At 45.8% G+C, this 18473-nt stretch overlaps 1 protein-coding gene across 1 annotated transcript; it reads left to right on the top strand.

Moving 5' to 3' along the window:
* The first annotated feature begins 13764 nt into the window (after positions 1–13764).
* DKK4 (dickkopf WNT signaling pathway inhibitor 4) lies at positions 13765–16844 on the top strand. The gene is made up of 4 exons (XM_047717209.1): positions 13765–13875; positions 14370–14520; positions 14993–15145; positions 16570–16844. The coding sequence occupies exons 1-4, from the start codon at positions 13765–13767 to the stop codon at positions 16818–16820; spliced, it is 666 nt and encodes a 221-aa protein (XP_047573165.1). The 3' UTR covers positions 16821–16844.
* The last annotated feature ends 1629 nt before the right edge of the window (positions 16845–18473 follow it).

Genomic DNA, 18473 nt, shown 5'->3' with positions numbered 1-18473 from the left:
GCGTTTGCGCCGCAGTGTCGCGCCGGGGTCGCGCGCCGCGGGTTCTGAGCGCCGAGAGGAACTTGGGACCCAACTGTCCGGCTCCGTGTGCGCGCCTGCGCGGGAGAGCCCGGCGAGCAGGTGTCAGGAGCGGGAGTCGACGCAGGCGAAGAGGCCCGGGGGACCGCACCTCTGTCGGTGAAGGGGCCCGCTCTCGTGAGAACGCCCGGAGGTTACTAGTTACTGTTGCCATGGGAGGGGATGCGGGGCCGGAGAGGACCTGGGACGCCCCTGACGGATGCTGTGGCCTGGCCTGTTTCGTCAGACGCCGAGAAGATCTTCATGGGAATTTCGTCTCCGGCTGACTAAAATTCAAGAATGCGACCCTTAGGTCATCTCAACTTGAGGATGCGTCAACGGGGCCCCGAGGAGTAAGTGACGTGACTTATCCAAGATCACACAGGTAGCGACAGATTGTAATTCAAAGGGAGAGAGACGGAGGAGAAAGCTCTTCTTTAGAGAAGAAATTATAGAAAGAGAAAATCATCACTCCGGATCCACCAGTTTCAGGAAAAAGTTATCAACAGATGCTAGACATTTGAAGACAGTCACACAGTTCCAAAGCGTCAGCCTACAGACTCCTTACTAAAGAGAAAGAGACCTTCACATGGGAAAAGCCACCCTTCACCAAGCAATCAAACTGAACAGGACCAGGGATGGTACAGGCCATGTCACGTGCTCCCCATGTGATGCACAGAGGTCACAAAGGTATTATTCTCGCTAAAGTTGTGACTCTATTCATGGAACAATCAGACAAATCCAAATTGAGGGACATTCTGCAAAACAACCGCTGAGTCTCTTCTAAAATGTAAATTTCAGGAAAGATTAAGAAAAAGGCTAATGAACTATTCTAGATTAAAAAGAAAGGTATGGCACTGCAAGCAATGTGATCCTCAATTGAAACCTGGATCAAAAAAAAAAAAAAAAAAAAAAACACAAACAAACAGGGGCGCCTGGGTGGCTCAGTGGGTTAAAGCCGCTGCCTTCGGCTCAGGTCATGATCCCAGGGTTCTGGGATCGATCCCCCGCATCCGGCTCTCTGCTCAGCAGGGAGCCTGCTTCCCTTCCTCTCTGTCTTTGCCTGCCTCTCTGCCTACTTGTGATCTCTGTCAAATAAATAAAAAAAATCTTTAAAACAACAACAACAAAAAACAGCTATTGAGAACCATTATTGGCATAATTGGGAAAATTTGACTTTATTATGTTAGTAGTACAACAATGTATAATTTCCTGATGTTCATAATTGCATCTGGTTATGCAGAAATGGCCTTGATTTTAGGAGATGTATGCTAAAGTATTTAGAAGTGAAATAGCATGTATCTGCATGTAGCTCAAATGGTTAAGAAAAAAAACAAACAAAAAATGTACACTTTTCTGTAAGTTTTAAATTTTTCAAAATAAAAAGTTGGGGAGAAAAAAGCCCCCCCCCCCAAAAGTTATTGATGTTCAGTCTACAAGTTGCCACTTGACTCAGTAGGCAGATAATCATTATTTGCCTGGTGTGTGTAAGGAAGGCATTTCAGGCTAATAGATAAGTAAGATAAATGCTCCCAAAGGGCTCATAATGTAGGACTTGGACCAATACCTGCTGAATGAGGCAAAATATGATAAATATCATAAGCAAAGCAGTATTACTTAGCAGGCTAAATAAAATGAGCTTTGGAGTCCAAAGAGGCTGAGTTTGTATCCTAAATGGGCCAGCTCTTTGGTCTTAGGCAAGCAACTTAACCTCTCTGCGACTCAGTCTCTACCTTTGCGTAATAGAAATAAATAGTATCTACTTCAAAGGATTGAGTGATAAGAAATAGAATAACGTATCTATAGCATATAGATACCTGGTATGTGGGAGATGTTCATTAGTTAATAACAGATGAAAAGGAATATGCTGTAAGAGTTTAAAAGCTGTACAAAGATTGGCTCTAATATACGTGTGTGTGCATATATGTGTATGTGTGTGTGTGTGCCTTGGTCAGCTATGGAAGGCCATTAAAGGCTATTAAAAAGAGCACTTGAATGGGAATTTGGCAACACTCCTTCATTCAGCTTCTGTTATCCAAACATCTTTCTTCTGAAAGGACTTGACCTCACCAGCCCTAGGCGTATGGAGAGACTTCCTCAGGAAGGCGATGAAAGAAGGTGTTAAGGAAAACGGCTGCCACCCAGGAAATCCTTCCTTTGCTTCATGTCTCTCCGGCCCTGTCAACTTAGCCGGATCCGGGTTCATGCTCAATGCCCATACCAAGACCCTGGCCTCAACCACCTTGAAACTATGGCCAGTTCTCTTTCCCCCATTGCACTTGGGATCTAAAGCCTTGGGAACTCCAAATCCTAGTAACATGGTGTTCTTCTCCTATAAAGTCTTTAGAAATGGGATTTTAGAGCAGGAAAGGGATTTTAGACTTCTTCATGGGTGAGACATTTGCTAAGTACTTGTTATGTGCAGGGCACCATGCTTAGAGCTGATGTAGGAGGAAACAGCCCTACGTGTCAAGTGCTGTCTGGCTTCAGAAGCCCACGTCAACTCGAGGGTGAGCAGTTTCCCAGTACAGGTCACCTGCTCTAGTCAAGACAGCCTGCTGATCTGCCTCCATTACCTTTTTGGGAGAAAAATCTCAGAAGGTTAGTATAATTTTACCCTCAGAAATAAAAAACAACTGAAGAGTGGAGGCCCCACCATGAAGATTTGGTAGTTCAATTACGCTAAATGTAAAAAAGATTCTAAAGCCAGTGGTATTATTTAATTCTTTTCATTAAAGCAAAAGGGCTCACTTGTTTGTTTTCAGGGACTCCAAAAGGCTGATGAGGAGTGAGGGTCCCCCAGTCACTGAGCAACTAAAGGCATCTTTGAAGAGAAAGAGGTACAAACCATGTCCCTTGGCCTTCTACAGGGAGGCTGCAGGGCACAGAGGGACCCAGTGGTGAAAGCCCCTCAGTATGCTGTGGGAGGAGACTAAAGGCTGCTCCGAGGAAGGGATATCTCAGAATGGCTCAGGTGGATGACAGGGGAATGGCTTCCAGCACAGAGGGACAGAGTGATCAAAGATGTCAATATACTGGGGTGCCTGGGTGGCTCAGTGGGTTAAAGCCTCTGCCTTCGGCTCAGGTCATGATCTCAGGGTCCTGGGATCGAGCCCCATTTCAGGCTCTCTGCTCAGCAGGGAGCCTGCTTCCTCCTCTCTCTCTGCCTGCCTCTCTGCCTACTTGTGATCTTTGTCTGTCAAATAAATAAATAAAATCTTAAAAAAAAAAAGATGTCTATATACCATACCCCAAAATTCCATGTGCAAAGACTTCTCTTAAACAGCTTGAATGATTTAGAATAGCAAAAATTTTAAAACAAACTAAATGGTCAACATTTAGAGGATTCATTAAATAAACTATGATATACCCATGTTCCAGATTATGGTACGGCCAAATGTTCTGATTGGCATTTGATGATCTAAGGGAAAGGTTCAGTGAAAAACAAAGAAGAGGAAGCAAAAGTAAATACGGTGTAACCCCAAACTGTGTATGTGTGTGTGTTGTAATTTTACTTTAAGAAGAAGCAGTGGAGAGACACCTGGGTGGCTCAGGTAAGCGTCTGTTTTCGGCTCAGATCATGATCCTGGGATGGAGCCCCATGTCTGACTCCTTGCTCAGCAGGGGAGTCTGCTTCTCCCTCTATTTCTGCCTCTCCCCCTGCTTGTGCACTCTCTCTTTCTCTAAAGTAAATACTTTTTCAATTTTTTTTTTAAGATTTTATCTATTTGTCAGAGGGAGAAAGAACGCAAGAACCAGAGGGAGTGGAAGGCTCCCGGCTGAGCAAGGAACCCAGTGAAGGACTCGAACCTGGACCCAGTAAATAAAATCTTTAAAAGAAGAAGCAACGGGGGCGCCTGGGTGGCTCAGTGGGTTAAGCCTCTGCCTTCGGCTCAGGTCATGATCCCAGGTCCTGGGTTCGAGCCCCACATCGGGCTTTCTGCTCAGCAGGGAGCCTGCTTCCTCCTCTCTCTCTGCCTGCCTCTCTGCCTACTTGTGATTTCTCTCTGTCAAATAAATAAATAAAATCTTAAAAAAAATAAAATAAAAGAAGAAGCAACGGAATGCTGACCGTAAACATCAGTGCTGGAGAGGCAGGCAGCGTGACTGACTAGAGGAGATAGACATGGGGACATGTAGGCATTAGTGATGGCTAGTTCTGGAGCTGGTGATAGATTAATTATATTGTATATTAAACAGATAAATGCTATATGTATATGTGCATCTGTACCTGCATAGAAAGAAATTGGGAGAATTTACCAAAATTTTGATAGTGACTGTCTCCTGGGTTAGAGTATATGTGACTTTTGTTTTCTTCTTTACACTTTTCTGTATTTCACAAAATTTTTAAATTTGGAAACATGTTTTTCAGTTATAATTCGAAAGCTTAAGGTCAGTCTCATAACGTGGGGAAGTACTGAGGTTTACAAGAAGAGAATTAGTGTTCCATGGGGAATTTCCACCAAAAATTGGGAAACGCCTCTGGAAGGGAGTACCTGGAACTTCAGCAGGGGCCTTCTGAGCGCCCACTTCACTTGACCACGAGAGGGCGCAAGGAACCAGCGTAAAAGCGAAGCTAAACCTGCCCGCGCGCCCGGGCTTGGGTTTGTGAGTCCGGCGAGGAACCCTGCCCTCCTCCTGCTCTCGGGGCTTCATTCAAATTCTTCACAAGGTTTGAGCGCAGGTATGAATCCTACAGGATTGGATGGTGTGTCTCAGGGCTGCCCCACCAAAGCCAGGGGCTCCGTTGAGTGTCAAAAGGGCACCCTTAAGTCTTCGTGAGTTTTCTGAGGAAATGGGTTTTGTCAGTGTCCCCCATGTAGAGTAGGGTGTAGCTGGACCCTCACAACCGGCAAGGTTTCTAATCTCAACCGCTGTATTCACACTTCCAGAAAACATAATTTAGGGGAGAGGTGACATAGTCCTACAGTTGTATGTAACCCAAATACGGCAACAGGCAGTGTTCTCTGTGATTTTCTTTTTCTTTCTTTCTTCCTTCCTTCCTTCCTTCCTTCCTTCCTTCCTTCCTTCCTTTCTTTCGATTTTATTTCTTTATTTGACAGGCAGAGATCACAAGTAGGCAGAGAGGCAGGCAGAGAGAGACGGGGAAGCAGGCTCCCTGCTGAGAGCTTGATCCCAGGATGCTGGGATCATGACCTGAGCTGAAGGCAGAGGCCTAACCCCCTGAGCCACCCAGGCGCCCCACTGTGATTTTATTTCTTAGTGAATATGCAGCTGCTTTTCAAGTGATTTGGTGTTTGGGGGCTTCTGGTAGCAAGCAGAGTAGTGTGGTGTAGAGGAAAAAATAAACTTTGGAACCAGAAACCTGTTGTTCAAATTCTACCATCTATCCGCAATTCACTAGCTGTGAGGCTGGGGCAAATTACTTCAACTCTCTGAACCTCAGTGTCTTCATTTTTAAAATGGGGACTGTGAGAAGTAAACTCCTGGTCAAATGGGGCCTACCCAGAGGGCTCTAGGCATAGATGGCTTTCTTTGGCCAAAGTTGTGAGGAGGCTTAGGCCACCTCCAGGAGACATCCAGGGCAGGATCCTGGCCAGAGAAGGCTGCATCACACCCTGAGTCAGATACACCACAACACCCGGGCACATGGAGTAACCAGACGAAGGATTCCCCTGGAAGGGTGACTCGCGGGGACGGATACTAGAGCTAGGCGGGCCCCCTGGAGAACACGCCAGGGAAATTCAAAGCAAGTGGCTTCCCCTCTCCACAAGGGATTCCAGAGCTCATATGTGCAGAGTTCATGGGTGGGCACTCTTTTATTTTCTAGTGTCACTAAAGAAATAATCGACATCCAACCCTGTGTAAGTTTACAGTGTGATGATTTGATACACGTGCATATGGCAAATGTTTACCACAATCAGGTTAGTCAATACATCCTTTATCTCATATAATTTCCATGCTGCTGTTGTTATGGTGAGGACATTACAGCTCTCCAAGTACACGGCACAGTATTGTTAGCTATAAATTCGTGATAGCCATTCATTTTTTAAAATGTGCTTCTTCGGAATTGGACTCCAGGCAGGTTTGGGGTCTCCTCTTGCAGTGGGAGTCACCCCCTCCTTTTGAGGGAAGAGAATTGGACCTGGTTTGGTCTGCATTTTAGGGTCTTGATCCAAAGATGGCAGAACCTGGTTTGTCCTGGGAAGAGTTTGTAGGCAACCGAAAGGGTAAAAGGGCTCAAGAAGTCAGCTGTAAACTACTCTAGAAACGTAAATATCATTCAGTTAAATTGTTTTTTTTGTTTTACACATTCTCAGTAGGCTGCAGCTGGGGAACATAGTGGCATGGATGAAAGGACTTGGCCCCCACAGGGCCAGAGCGACACTGCCACAGGTCACCGAAGTACGTACACGTCCTCTTAGCTTGCTGACTCCTTCACTGACCCGGGAAGGGCCCTGTTACCTTTTCCAACTGATATACATTGAGACAGGGTCAGCTTTTTCATTTTTTCTGGGCTTTTCATAGTAGTGTCTGTTGTCGCACTCGCCTGCTCCCCTCCCTTCCCCCCCCACCTCATTTTGTGCAACGTGGTCTGTCGGCGATGACAGGGCATGGAGGAAGAAGAGTATGAAGAGTCTGGTCTGCCTGCATCCCCTCCAAATTCCTCCACTGATAGCCCAATGCCTGATGTGGTAGATTCAGAAGGTGGAGCCTTTGGGATCGTGAGGGGGAAGTCCTCGTGAATGGGATTCATGCCCTTACAAAAGAGACCTCAGAGGGCTTCCTCTCTTCTTCTCCGGTGAGGAGACAGCCACTTGGGAGCCCGGAAGCAGGCCTGAACCCGCCCACTTGGGCTGCCTGATGTTGGCTTTCCAGCCTCACGGATTTCTGTTGTTCATCGGCCACCCCAGGCTCTGGTTAATTTCATTGCAGCAGTCGGAACGGACTAGGCCAAGTTGTGAAAGTGCCCGGGGAACAAGGTAGGATGGAGAGGCATTTGGGTTTGCGAAGTCACACACAACCTTATCTAATTTTTTTTTAAAAGATTATTTATTTGACAGAGATCACAAGTAGGCAGAGAGGCAGGCAGAGAGGAGGAAGCAGGCTCCCTGCTGAGCAAAGAGCCCCGATGCAGGGCTGGATCCCAGGACCCTGAGATCATGACCTGAGCCGAAGGCAGAGGCTTAACCCACTGAGCCACTCAGGCACCCCTCATCTAATTTTTTTAAGTAAAAGGAAGGCAGAGCCTATCCTTGAGGAAGGAAGCTCGTGGATGCCTGGTTAGTTAGAACTGCTCCTGGCTGGATGCCGGAGCCGAGTCAGGAGAGCTCTGAGGCTGTTGCTGCTGGAAAAGGGAGCTCCGCAGCCACACCTCACGGGGCGGCGCCAACATGGGGGGCGATTCACAGAGACTAGCATCTGAACGGTGTCTCCGGGGGCTCTGGGGGCCCACCCTCCACTCCCACGATGCTGGCCTGTAAGAGGCCTTCGAGAACATGAGGACCTAGGCTGAGCCGAGACGTGACCAAGCCAAGGCCACACAGTCAGGAAAGAGGCCAGAGCCGTGTCCCCGGCCTCCACCCCTCTGCCCCCGGGGGGGCTGCCCCCACACTGAGCTGCAAGCCATCTGCCAGAGGCGTCCTAGCCTCCTGAGCCATTGCGGGCGGTTTGCTTTACCTCCTGACCTCACAGAACCAAACCATAACATTTACAGCTGCTCTGCGTTTATATCCTGCTGTCTTTGTCTTTTCTCGACATGCCCTTCTCCTCTTTTATTTTCCTGAACATTTCCTGTGAGATTCTGCCAAAGACCTGCTTGCTTCAGCTGCTTTGATTTTCTTTTACGGAAAGCAAAATTTATGGACATCAAACTGGTTTTGACACAGGAGCCGTCACGAATAGCAATTCCCATTCCTAAGTGCGTATAAATCATGGGCTCTGACACTCTGCCTTTGGCCTGAACCAAAGCAGCTGTCACTCGAGAGGCTGCAGGCGGGGGGCCTCACGCGCCAGCCTGCCCTGCTTCCCGGAGAAGCCCCGGGGGTTCCCGCCAAGGGGCAGCAGAGCGACAGAGCAGAGGCTGGGGGGGCCCTTCGGGAATTTCTCTGGGAATTTTCACTTCTTCTGAGCTCTAAATGTTCCTTTGGCCCTGATGCTTAGTGTGGAGCTAAGAGGATCAGCCTGAGATTTTCAGGGAACCCCTAATCCCTGCCAGGGGGCGTCGAGATGGCAGCATCTGGGCCAAAACTGCAGGTGAGGAGGGTTGCTCTGTTCTGCGGCTGACAGAGCTCCTGGGGGCTCCTGGGAGGCTCTGGGGGGCACATCGGGTGCCCTGTGCAAGAACTTGGCCTCCGAGGCCTGCCTTTGTGAGCTTTGGTGCCCTGACTAGGAGCAAAGAGAATGCCTTTGACACAGACGCATTTGTAAAGCTGTCCTCTCCCCGCCACCCTCTGCTACCATCGCGCCATCTCTAATCCCCAAATAATGCAGATGCAGCTCCAGGGTAAATGCTGTCAAAGGGACATCTCCTTTCTCATTTTGGTTGCTGGCATCCTAACTGAGTAACGCCAGGATTCTTAACGAGCCAGCAGCCTTGGCAGATCTGAAAATCTACCAAAAGCCATTTTCCAGGGAGATCTCACATTCTCGTTTTTTAAAATTTATTTTGTTTAAATCCAATTCATTAACATATAGTGTATTTTTCAGAGGTGGAGTTCAGTGATGCATAGATGCATAGATGCCGTCACATGCCTTCCTTAATGCCCACCACCCAGTGGCACCTGGGTGGCTCAGTCAGTTAAGCATCTGCCTTTGGCTCGGGTCATGACCCCAGGGTCCTGGGATCAAGCCCCACTTCAGGCTCCCTGCTCAGCGGGAAGCCTGCTTCTCCCTCTCCCACTCCCCCTGCTTGTGTTCCCTCTCTGTGTCTCTCTCTCTGTCAAATAAATAAATAAAATCTTAAAAAACAATGCCCATCACTCAGTTATCCCATCCCCCCACCTGCTTCCCCTCCAGCAACCCTGTTTGTTTCCTGGAGTTAAGAGTTTCTTATGGTTTATCTCCCTCTCTGATTTCATCTTATTTTATTTTTCCCTCCCTTCCCCTATGATCCTCTGTTTTGTTTTTTTGTGTTTTTTTAAAGATTTTATTTATTTCTTTGACAGAGAGAGAGAGAGAGAGATGACAAGTAGGCAGAGAGGCAGGCAGAGAGAGGGGGGAAGCAGGCTCCCCACTGATCAGAGAGGCCAATATGGGACTCGATCCCAGGACCCTGAGATCATGACCTGAGCCAAAGACAGAGGCTTAACCCACTGAGCCAACCGGCCACCCTGTCTCTGTTTTGTTTCTTAAACTCTACATGAGACTTCATATTCTCACTTTCCTCAAAACTGCTCTGGCTTTTTAGGAGACCTAGAAACAGTGACCCCATTGCCAAATAAGGCCTCAGTTTAGGGGAGAGTTAGCCTTGGTGAGTTGGCTTGAACAAAGGTCTGCGGAGGGCCTGCCATGGAAAGGCCCTGTGTTGTGCTGGGTACTGAAGTTTATGGACAGTTTTGGCCTAGAAAAGAGGTAAAAGACACCTGTTTAGAGTGTTACGAGTGCCAGCTGCTGTACTAGGCCCTACACACGTATTCCCGCACTGAACCCTCGAAATGTAGTCATTATGGAGGAAAGGAGTGTCAGCTACTGGTTGGGGACGTTGTAGCCCAGAAAGGTGAAGTAACTTGCCCAACACTCTGAAGTTACTACACATTTTTTTGTGCATCCATTTATCACATCAAAATTGTATGGAAATGCTACTGAGAGCCAGGAATTCGACACATGAGCTTATCAAGATGAATCAGCGATGGCCTTGCCCTCAACGGTGTTTGTCATCTAGCGATGGAGACAACTAAGTAGACAATCACAACAGAGCTTTGCAAATACTGAGATCAGTAGGTGGATAGATGTGTAGGGGAGGTGGGTGTTGTGCGGACGTACGATAAGCCAGTCTTGGGATCCAACCAGGCCAGCCCAACCCCAAATCCTGTACTCCCTCAGTGCAGAGAGAGACAGAGACAGAGACTTCTGCTTTTCCATCTTGTTCCACGCCCTAATTGTGACCCTCTGGGGTCTGATGTCTGTATCCTCTCATCCCCTTTGTCTGTGGGAGGCAAGAGGGAGAGCATCACTCATGGAAAATATCTCAGTGTTAGGTAGTTAGCCAGAACTTGATGATCTAGATGGCTTTCCTCATCGCCACCTCTCACCCTGTCCCCACAACCTGTTCTTCATCCCAAAATCTCTGCTTTCCTAACACCTCAGTCCACCCTGCGTGGGAAATTAGAAAGGGCCACGTTCTCTCAGCTACTCGCCACTCACTCTCCACCTCCCACATCAACTGATAGAGTTCCGCTTTCAAATCCCACCCCTTGGGGTGCCTGGGTGGCTCAGTGGGTTAAGGCCTCTGCCTTTGGCTCAGGTCATGATCTCAGGGTCCTGGGATCGAGCCCCGCATCGGGCTCTCTGCTCAGGGGGGAGTCTGCACCCCCCCACCTGCCTCTCTGCCTACTTGTAATCTCTGTCAAATAAACAAATAAAATCTTTAAAAAAAAAAAAATCCCACCCCTTGCTTGGTTCTTCTCATGGCTTCTGTGCCAAGGCCTGATGTTTGACCTCCTCCTCCCCATCTGGGCAGTTAGAACCAAGACCTGAGGGATGGCCCAGCATCCCCTTTCACCCAGCACAACCCCAGCCCCACACTGCCACCAGTCCCACTTTCTGAAGAAGCAGTTTAGGTCATGCCGTTTTCAAGCTTCAATGCCTCTGCTGACTTTACACTGCACGTAGAATAGAATCCAGTTTTCTTGGCAGGGCACATCAGGTTCCTCATCGTCGAGCCTCATCTCGTCTGTCCACCACCTGCCCCAGCCGCACAGAATCTCTCCCTAGAGCTGAAATGCACCTCTCTTCCTTTCCACGTGCTTCACTCTCTGAGCCTGGGGTGAGACCATTCCCTACTTCTCAATCCAGGAAACTCCTACTCATCCCACAAAACCTAGTTCAAATAGCACCTCCTCTGTAGATGCATTTCTTTACTTCTCCAGAAGGTCTAGTTATGCCCTCCTCTGTGGTCCTCCAGCCCCGCATTTATGCCTTTATCTTAGCGCTTGTTATAATATATTGGAATCCTCCCTAGATACATTGTGTGTCTTCTGACTGGACGCTAGCTCTTCAGGGCCAAGGACTGTGTTTAATTTGTTCTCCCCAACATCTAACCACAGGTTCTACTACATACGAAGTGCCGATGAATGTTTCTGCTGTGTTACAGGATTTCCCATCAGTCCTTTTGTCTGTGTTTATTGCCAGAGGCCTTTGGTGCCCTGATATTCTCTCTTCAGTTAGGAAACAGGAAACAAAGATCCCCAGCAGAGAGGGAACCCTGGGGCTCTCTCCTTTATCCTTGGTCATAATTGTCCAACTTCAAAATAAATCCTGTAACACACCTAGTCACCAGGCTTATCATACTATCAAAGGGTGTTTGATGTTTTCAACTGAAGCAGGGCCGGGGGGGAGGAGTAGCTGCAGAAGTAGCTCCCATGCACCATTTGAGTGGTGGACAAGCGGCTCCAGCCCGAGAGAGGGAACCAAGGGAAGGAAGTCTCAGGTTGCCTGTTGCTGAATGGCACCAGCTATTACTCAGGACCCGGAAGGTTCCTATGGCACAGAGTGTTGAGATGCATTTCAGTGGGATGATATTCTGGAGGAAAACCCAGTTATACCAAGAGTGCCATTTATGGCTTAGAAACTATGCATTTTTAGATTTTATTTATTTGCTTGTTTATTATTTAAGTAATCTCTACACGCAATATGTGGCTCGACTCATGACCCCGAGATGAAGAGTTGCATGCCCTTCCCCCTGAGCCAGCCAGACATGCGGCCCACCACCAAGTATATTTAGATTTTCTTTTTGAGATTCTATTTATTTATTTGACAGAGAGAGAGAGACAGCAAGAGAGGGAACATAAGCAGGGGGAGTGGGAGAGGGAAAAGCAGGCTCCCCACTGAGCAGGGGCTAGATCCCAGGACCCTGGGATCATGACCTGAGCCAAAGGCAGACGCTTAACGACTGAGCCACCCAGGCGCCACTATTTTTAGACTTTATTTATTTGACAGACAGAGATCACAAGTAGGCAGAGAGGCAGGCAGAGAGAGAATGGAGGAAGCAGGCTCCCTGCTGAGCAGAGAGCCCGATCCCAGGATCATTACCTGAGCTGAAGGCAGAGGCTTTTTTTTTTTTTTTTTTTTTATAATTTTATTTATTTGACAGACCAAGATCACAAGTAGGCAGAGTCAGGCAGAGAGAGAAGGGGGGGGGGGGGGAGGAAGCAGGCTCCCTGCTGAGCAGAGAGCCCCGCAGGGCTCGATCCCAGGACCCTGAGATCATGACCTGAGCCGAAGGCAGAGGCCTTAACCCACTGAGCCACCCAGGTGCCCCTGAAGGCAGAGGCTTTAACCCACTGAGTCACCCGGGCACCGCTATTTTTAGATTTTAAACAGCAGCTCACACCTGAGATACCGGTATGAGTCTATGCTGAAAACAATGAAACCAAGAAGTGAGGGGGGAAAAATATTTTGACCGAGATCTAGATTGTTCTGCTAATACTTTGGCAGTGATAAGCACGGGTCTAAATGATTTGACTTCTCTAACAGTCTTGCTGAAAATCAAGGAGACAAAACGGGACGAAGCAGATGTTTTAAAAAATTCAAATTAGGAAAATGGAAAATGAATGAAATCCCACCTGGCATCAGCTCAAGTCCATTTAACATGATGCGATACAAATACATTACACATAAAATGTATCTGACGCTTCGTATTGAATTGTGTGAATCTGCATAAGATGGGCTTTCTGCGGTTGTCCCCACCATCAAGAAAGGGGGGGGGGGAATTGTTATAAATCTCATTATTTTCCTAATTAAATAACCCTGGCTTCAAACAGTTCAATTTGCAGTTTAGGAAGGATTATTTGCCCATTGACACTGAATCGGAACAGGTGCTATTATGTTCCCAGCTTTTAAGCTGTTGGGATTTTTACATCTGGATGCCAGAGCTAATCAGAAGGCATTTTCTCTCTTTTCTATCTGTCTTCACGATCTGAAGCTGAGTTTAAAGCTTCCCGGGATATTTTGTAACTCATTAGTTTTTGGCATCCTCTACAGCCATTTTGGCCAGTATGATTCATTCATTCTTTGAGCACGATTAGCTGTGAAAACAGATCTTAGAACAGACTCCCTCCACCCGAGAAGGATTACTGAAGGTAGGAAATGCAGGTGATTAGCAGAGTTCGCCTTTGATACAGACATCCTGCTCTTCTGCTAACCCTTTGAACTAACTTTGATATGCAATAATTAAGAGGGATTCAACCCCTGGAGGAGAAGCCGTTGTGGCCCTGCCCCTTCTCTCTCTCTCTTGAATCCTTGTTTTGAACTATTGATCAAACAGATTTAAAGGGATTTGTTGAAGCCTGTGTGGGGTAAGGAGGAAGGAAATGAAGGGGGGTGGGGGAGAGAGATGAGGAGGCACATCTGGTATAAATAGTTCCAGAAAGAACCTGCTCATTTGGAGTTCACACACCTTACACAGACGAAGATTTGCTTCCCCTTCGAGAAAAGCAGTTCCAGACGACCTTGCGGGGTTTCTGTTTTGCTCTCTTGTGGGGTTGGAGCAGCCCAGTTTGGAGGGCGCGGAGAGGTGATTAGAGGATGGCGGTGGTGGTCTTGCTGGGGCTCAGCTGGTTGTGCGCCCCCCTGGGAGCTCTGGTTCTGGATTTCAACAACATCAAGAACTCTGCTGATGTGCATGGGGCTCGGAAGGTAAAGCACCCGTAAGGCAGCAGGGGGCAGTTCACGGGGGTAAGGCTCACGGAGGGGCAGTTGGCAAAGGGATGGGACTCCCTAGAGGAAAAACATCAAATGGGAATGGCACAAACACCAACATTACAGGTACTCAACCTGTAGCTCAGCTTCTCGAGGATGTAGACCAACAATCTCACCATCTCTGAAACACACATCAGAAGGCATTTTTCTTCCATTGTCAAAAGGGCACAAGACAATGAAATCCCGAGTTTTAAAAGTAGGACGATTTTTTCGAATGCAACCTTTGCAGCACATAGGTTTCTTCATCGGAGATTTGATTTCCCCTTTGTGGGAGAAAACCAATTATATTGAAAAATTTCTGCGCCGCCAAAGGCCTTTCACCACATGCGAGGCACCACTATGATGCGGCTTCCTCCACCTCCCACTTTGAATTCAAAGTCCTCTTCCACCTTGTTGGGTTGCCCAGCCCTGTGACAAGTTTTTCCTTACAGGGTTCACAGTGCCTGTCTGACAAGGACTGCAGTTCTAGAAAATTCTGCCTCAAACCTCAAGATGAGAAGCCATTCTGTGCTACTTGTCGTGGGTTACGAAGGAGGTGCCACCGTCACGCCGTGTGCTGCCCTGGGACGCTCTGCGTGAACGGTAAGCTATTGTAAACCCCTGCAGGATGGTGTCACCCCAAGGAACAGTGGTTTTCAACTAAAGATAGCATATGAGTCTCGTAGGCTAGAATATTCCAAGATGGGCACTCTCCGAAGGTTTCCTGGATTCACGCTTGAAGTCATTCATGCAGCTGCCTTTTCTTAATGCAATAAAATAGTTTATTTCCTGGCGATAATTTTTGTCAACAACTTAGAGATAATGATTTTAAAGGAAGGGGCTCAAGAGGGGATCTTTCAAATTCTTTTGTTTTCACTTGGATTCCACTACTTAACTGCTTTCTTTGCTGTATGTGCACGTAAATATTTAGTGCATGTGTCCCAGAAATCGTGCAAGCTATATATAAACGGAAGGCAGAGGTACTGCCAAACTATGTAACAGTGTTAATAATCAGCGTGTCTGTAGTCCTAATCCTTGAAGTTAATAACTCCAACCACACCTGGTTGTCCCTCAGATGTTTGCACGACAATGGAGGATGCAGCCCCCGTACTGGAGAGGCAGATCGATGTGCAAGATGATGCGGACACGAAAGCAACGACTGAGCATCCAATTCAGGAAAACAAACCCCAAAGGAAGCCAAATATTAAGAAACCACAAGGCAGTAAGGGTAAGAGAAGCATTCTAGCACTTTTTTCTTTTTCTCTTTTTTCTTTAAGAGAAAAACATTTCCTGGGGCACTTGGGTGGCTCAGTCCGTTAAGCATCTGCCTTCAGTCCATGGATCCTGGGATCAGAGCCACTGCTCAGCAGAAAGCCTGCTTCTCCTTCTCCCTTTGCCCCTCCTCTTGTTTGTGCTTGTGCTCTCTCAAATAAATAAATAAAATTCTTTAAAAAAAAAGAAAAGAAAAGAAAAACATTTTCCCCCCTCGGCTTTCAAGGATAGGCTGAACCTGACTTGATTCCTCCCCACTCCAGAGACACAGAGGGATTATGTCCTTCTAATCGCTCTCCATCCACAGCTTGGAAGATCACGTAGGGAGTAGCATAAGGCAGTCAGCCACTGAAGAGGCCAGGGGACTAGCCATGATCATGAACTGGTTGGCAGGAAAATCTTTAAGTGAATTTTGAACACATATGTTTTTATAGTCTGTAATTTAATAAATGGAGGTTTCCCTAAGTCCTCAGGATAAAAAATAAAAGAGAAATGAAAGTCGATGAATCAACTTTTTATTCTTAAAATACAAACTTCACTAAGATGAAGCTAATTCCTATCTTGGACATAAAATAACTGGAATATTTGAAGGCAGTGGATTGGCCAGTCTGTGTCTCCAAGGCTAAGCAGCCCCTTTATGAGTCATGGGCTGTGTCCATATAAATCCCATTTAATAAAACACTGATGGGGGTATTGATTTCATTCCTCAATACTGGAAATCTCATCTTTCTTTTTTTTTTTTTTAAGATTTTATTTATTTATTTGACAGAGAGAGATCACAAGAAGGCAGAGAGGCAGGGAGAGAGGGGGAAGCAGGCTACCTGCTGAGCAGAGAGAACCCGATTCGGGGCTCGATCCCAGGACCCTGAGACCATGACCTGAGCCGAAGGCAGAGGCTTTAACTCACTGAGCCACCCAGGTGCCCCTCATCTTTCTTTTTTTAATAAATGATTTTTTTAAAGGTTTTATTTATTTGACAGAGAGATATCACAAATAGGCAGAGAGGCAGGCAGAGGGTGTGGGGGAAGCAGGCTCCCCGCTGAGCAGAGAGCCAGATTCCAGGCTTGATTCCAGGACCCTGAGATCATGACCTGAGCCGAAGGCAGAGGCTTAACCCACTGAGCCACCCAGGCGCCCCTGGAAATCTCATCTTTCTCTGAAAATGTTTGAACTTTATAAAACAAATTCTATTAGGTAGGGCTAAAATTCCCATGTCCTCTACTTTTGGCATAAGAGCTAGCCCTGGGAGACCTGCGTCCTGCTTTTTTTTTTTTTTTTTTACTTTGTGGCTCTAGATCCTACACCTGCATCCCAGCTACAAGTCCCCCACATTCCACTTTGCCCCATTTATTGTGACAGCCCACACGAATCTTGTTACAGGACAAGAGGGAGAAAGATGTCTTCGAACTTTTGACTGCGGAGCTGGACTTTGCTGTGCTCGTCATTTCTGGACTAAAATTTGCAAGCCAGTCCTCCTGGAGGGACAGGTGTGCTCTAGGAGAGGGCAGAAAGATACGGCTCAAGCTCCAGAAATCTTCCAGCGCTGTGAGTGTGGCCCTGGACTATTATGTCGAAATCAAGTGACTGGCAACCGACAGCAGGCAAGGTTAAGAGTATGCCAAAAAATCTAAAAAGCTGTAAAGATTTCAAAATAAAGACAACTCCTTATTGTATTCAAACAGAAATCTCAGACATTAATTTAAAAATCTTTCGATAATATCTCTGTAAATCAAGTCTTGTGGCAACTGGGATGGACTGACCTAGAGCGCTGTGAGGTCTATTTCTGCAAAGTAATGTGACTCCTCAGAAAAGTTTAATTTGATCTACTGACTCAATTAGTTCAAATAAATCTTCACATAATTTCTGGTGAAATTCTGGTACATGACAGTAGCTTGGGGGGAAAAAGTGATGGTCTGCAGCTAGTTCTTATCTTACCAGTGAAAATTATCACAGTAAATTAAGGGAAAAAATTTTTCCTTAAAATCCCTCTTGTTTATTTTCTTTCATTTCCCTCTTGTAAGGGAAATGCCCCTTCACTGCAAAATAATTTGGTTAATAAAGAAATAAAATTCAAAAGGTAGTATTTTACGTGTATTATAGTCCTTTGCAAGTTATAAAGCATTTCCACGTATTTTGTTTTCGACAGCTTTAATCATTTGATAACTTTTTACATTTTATAACTTTTAATTATATAAATATAATTTATATTACATACATATGCTTTATATTTTAAATTACATATACTTATATAATTATGTGTAATTTATATATTATTAAATTATATTAATCGTTATATTAATTACATGGATTATATAATTTCAAAACTAGGGTCTTCAAGGAGTGTTTTTACTTTCAATAGCTTTACTTAACCATTTGATAACTTTTTTTTTTTTTAAGATTTTATATATTCATTTGAAAGGGAGGGAGACAGAGCACAGGCGTGGTGAGAGGCAGTGGCAGAGGGAGAATGAGACTTCCTGCTGAGCTGGGAACCTGCCCTGGGGCTGGATCCAGGACCTGGAGATCTGACCTGAGCCGAAGGCAGATGCTTAATCATCTGAGCCATCCAAGCACCCCATTTGATAACTTTTTCTATTTTACATTTATACTTTTATTTTACATTTATACTTGCACTTAATATAAGTATACAAATTTACATATAAAACCAATGATATAGAATATATAATGTATATAATTAACATAATTAATCTATTTTATATAATTTCAAAGCTCGGGCTTTCAAGGAACATTTTTATTTATATGCTTGACCATTTGAACTTAAAAATTACCTTGGAGGAAAACTAGGGCAAATAAGTGAAAATTCTGTTTGAAGTTGAAGAGGCCATATTTTGTACATATGGGTGCATGTTATAAGTGGTTTTGCTTAGGGAAGCGTTTTCTCATGAATTACAACCACTTTCAGATTTCATTTAAGAGATAAACCACACACCTAGTCTTAGGTTTTAAGTATATATGACAAAATTGAATATGGGGTCCAAGACAACCCAAGAAAAAAATTAAATTTATGAAGGTCACTAATTTCTAAAGAATACTGAATCATCGTTCAGTTCATGCCCAGTCATTGACTAATGTGTAATAAATGGGAGGAAAAGTAGTAGGGTAATGTGGTTTACAGCAGAAGGGCAGAAAATGAGAAAATAAAAATTCCCATTGAACATTGCTAACATCTCATCTTTTCTCTCCACTAAATCCTTAGTAAAGTGTGATCATGAACATATGTGATGTGTTATTTGCTAATAAAATAAAACTTATTTGCTAATAAA

This window comes from Lutra lutra, chromosome 2 (assembly GCF_902655055.1).
Source record: "Lutra lutra chromosome 2, mLutLut1.2, whole genome shotgun sequence".
Lineage (NCBI taxonomy): Eukaryota > Metazoa > Chordata > Mammalia > Carnivora > Mustelidae > Lutra > Lutra lutra.
This window is presented reverse-complemented; position numbering and strand designations above follow the sequence as displayed.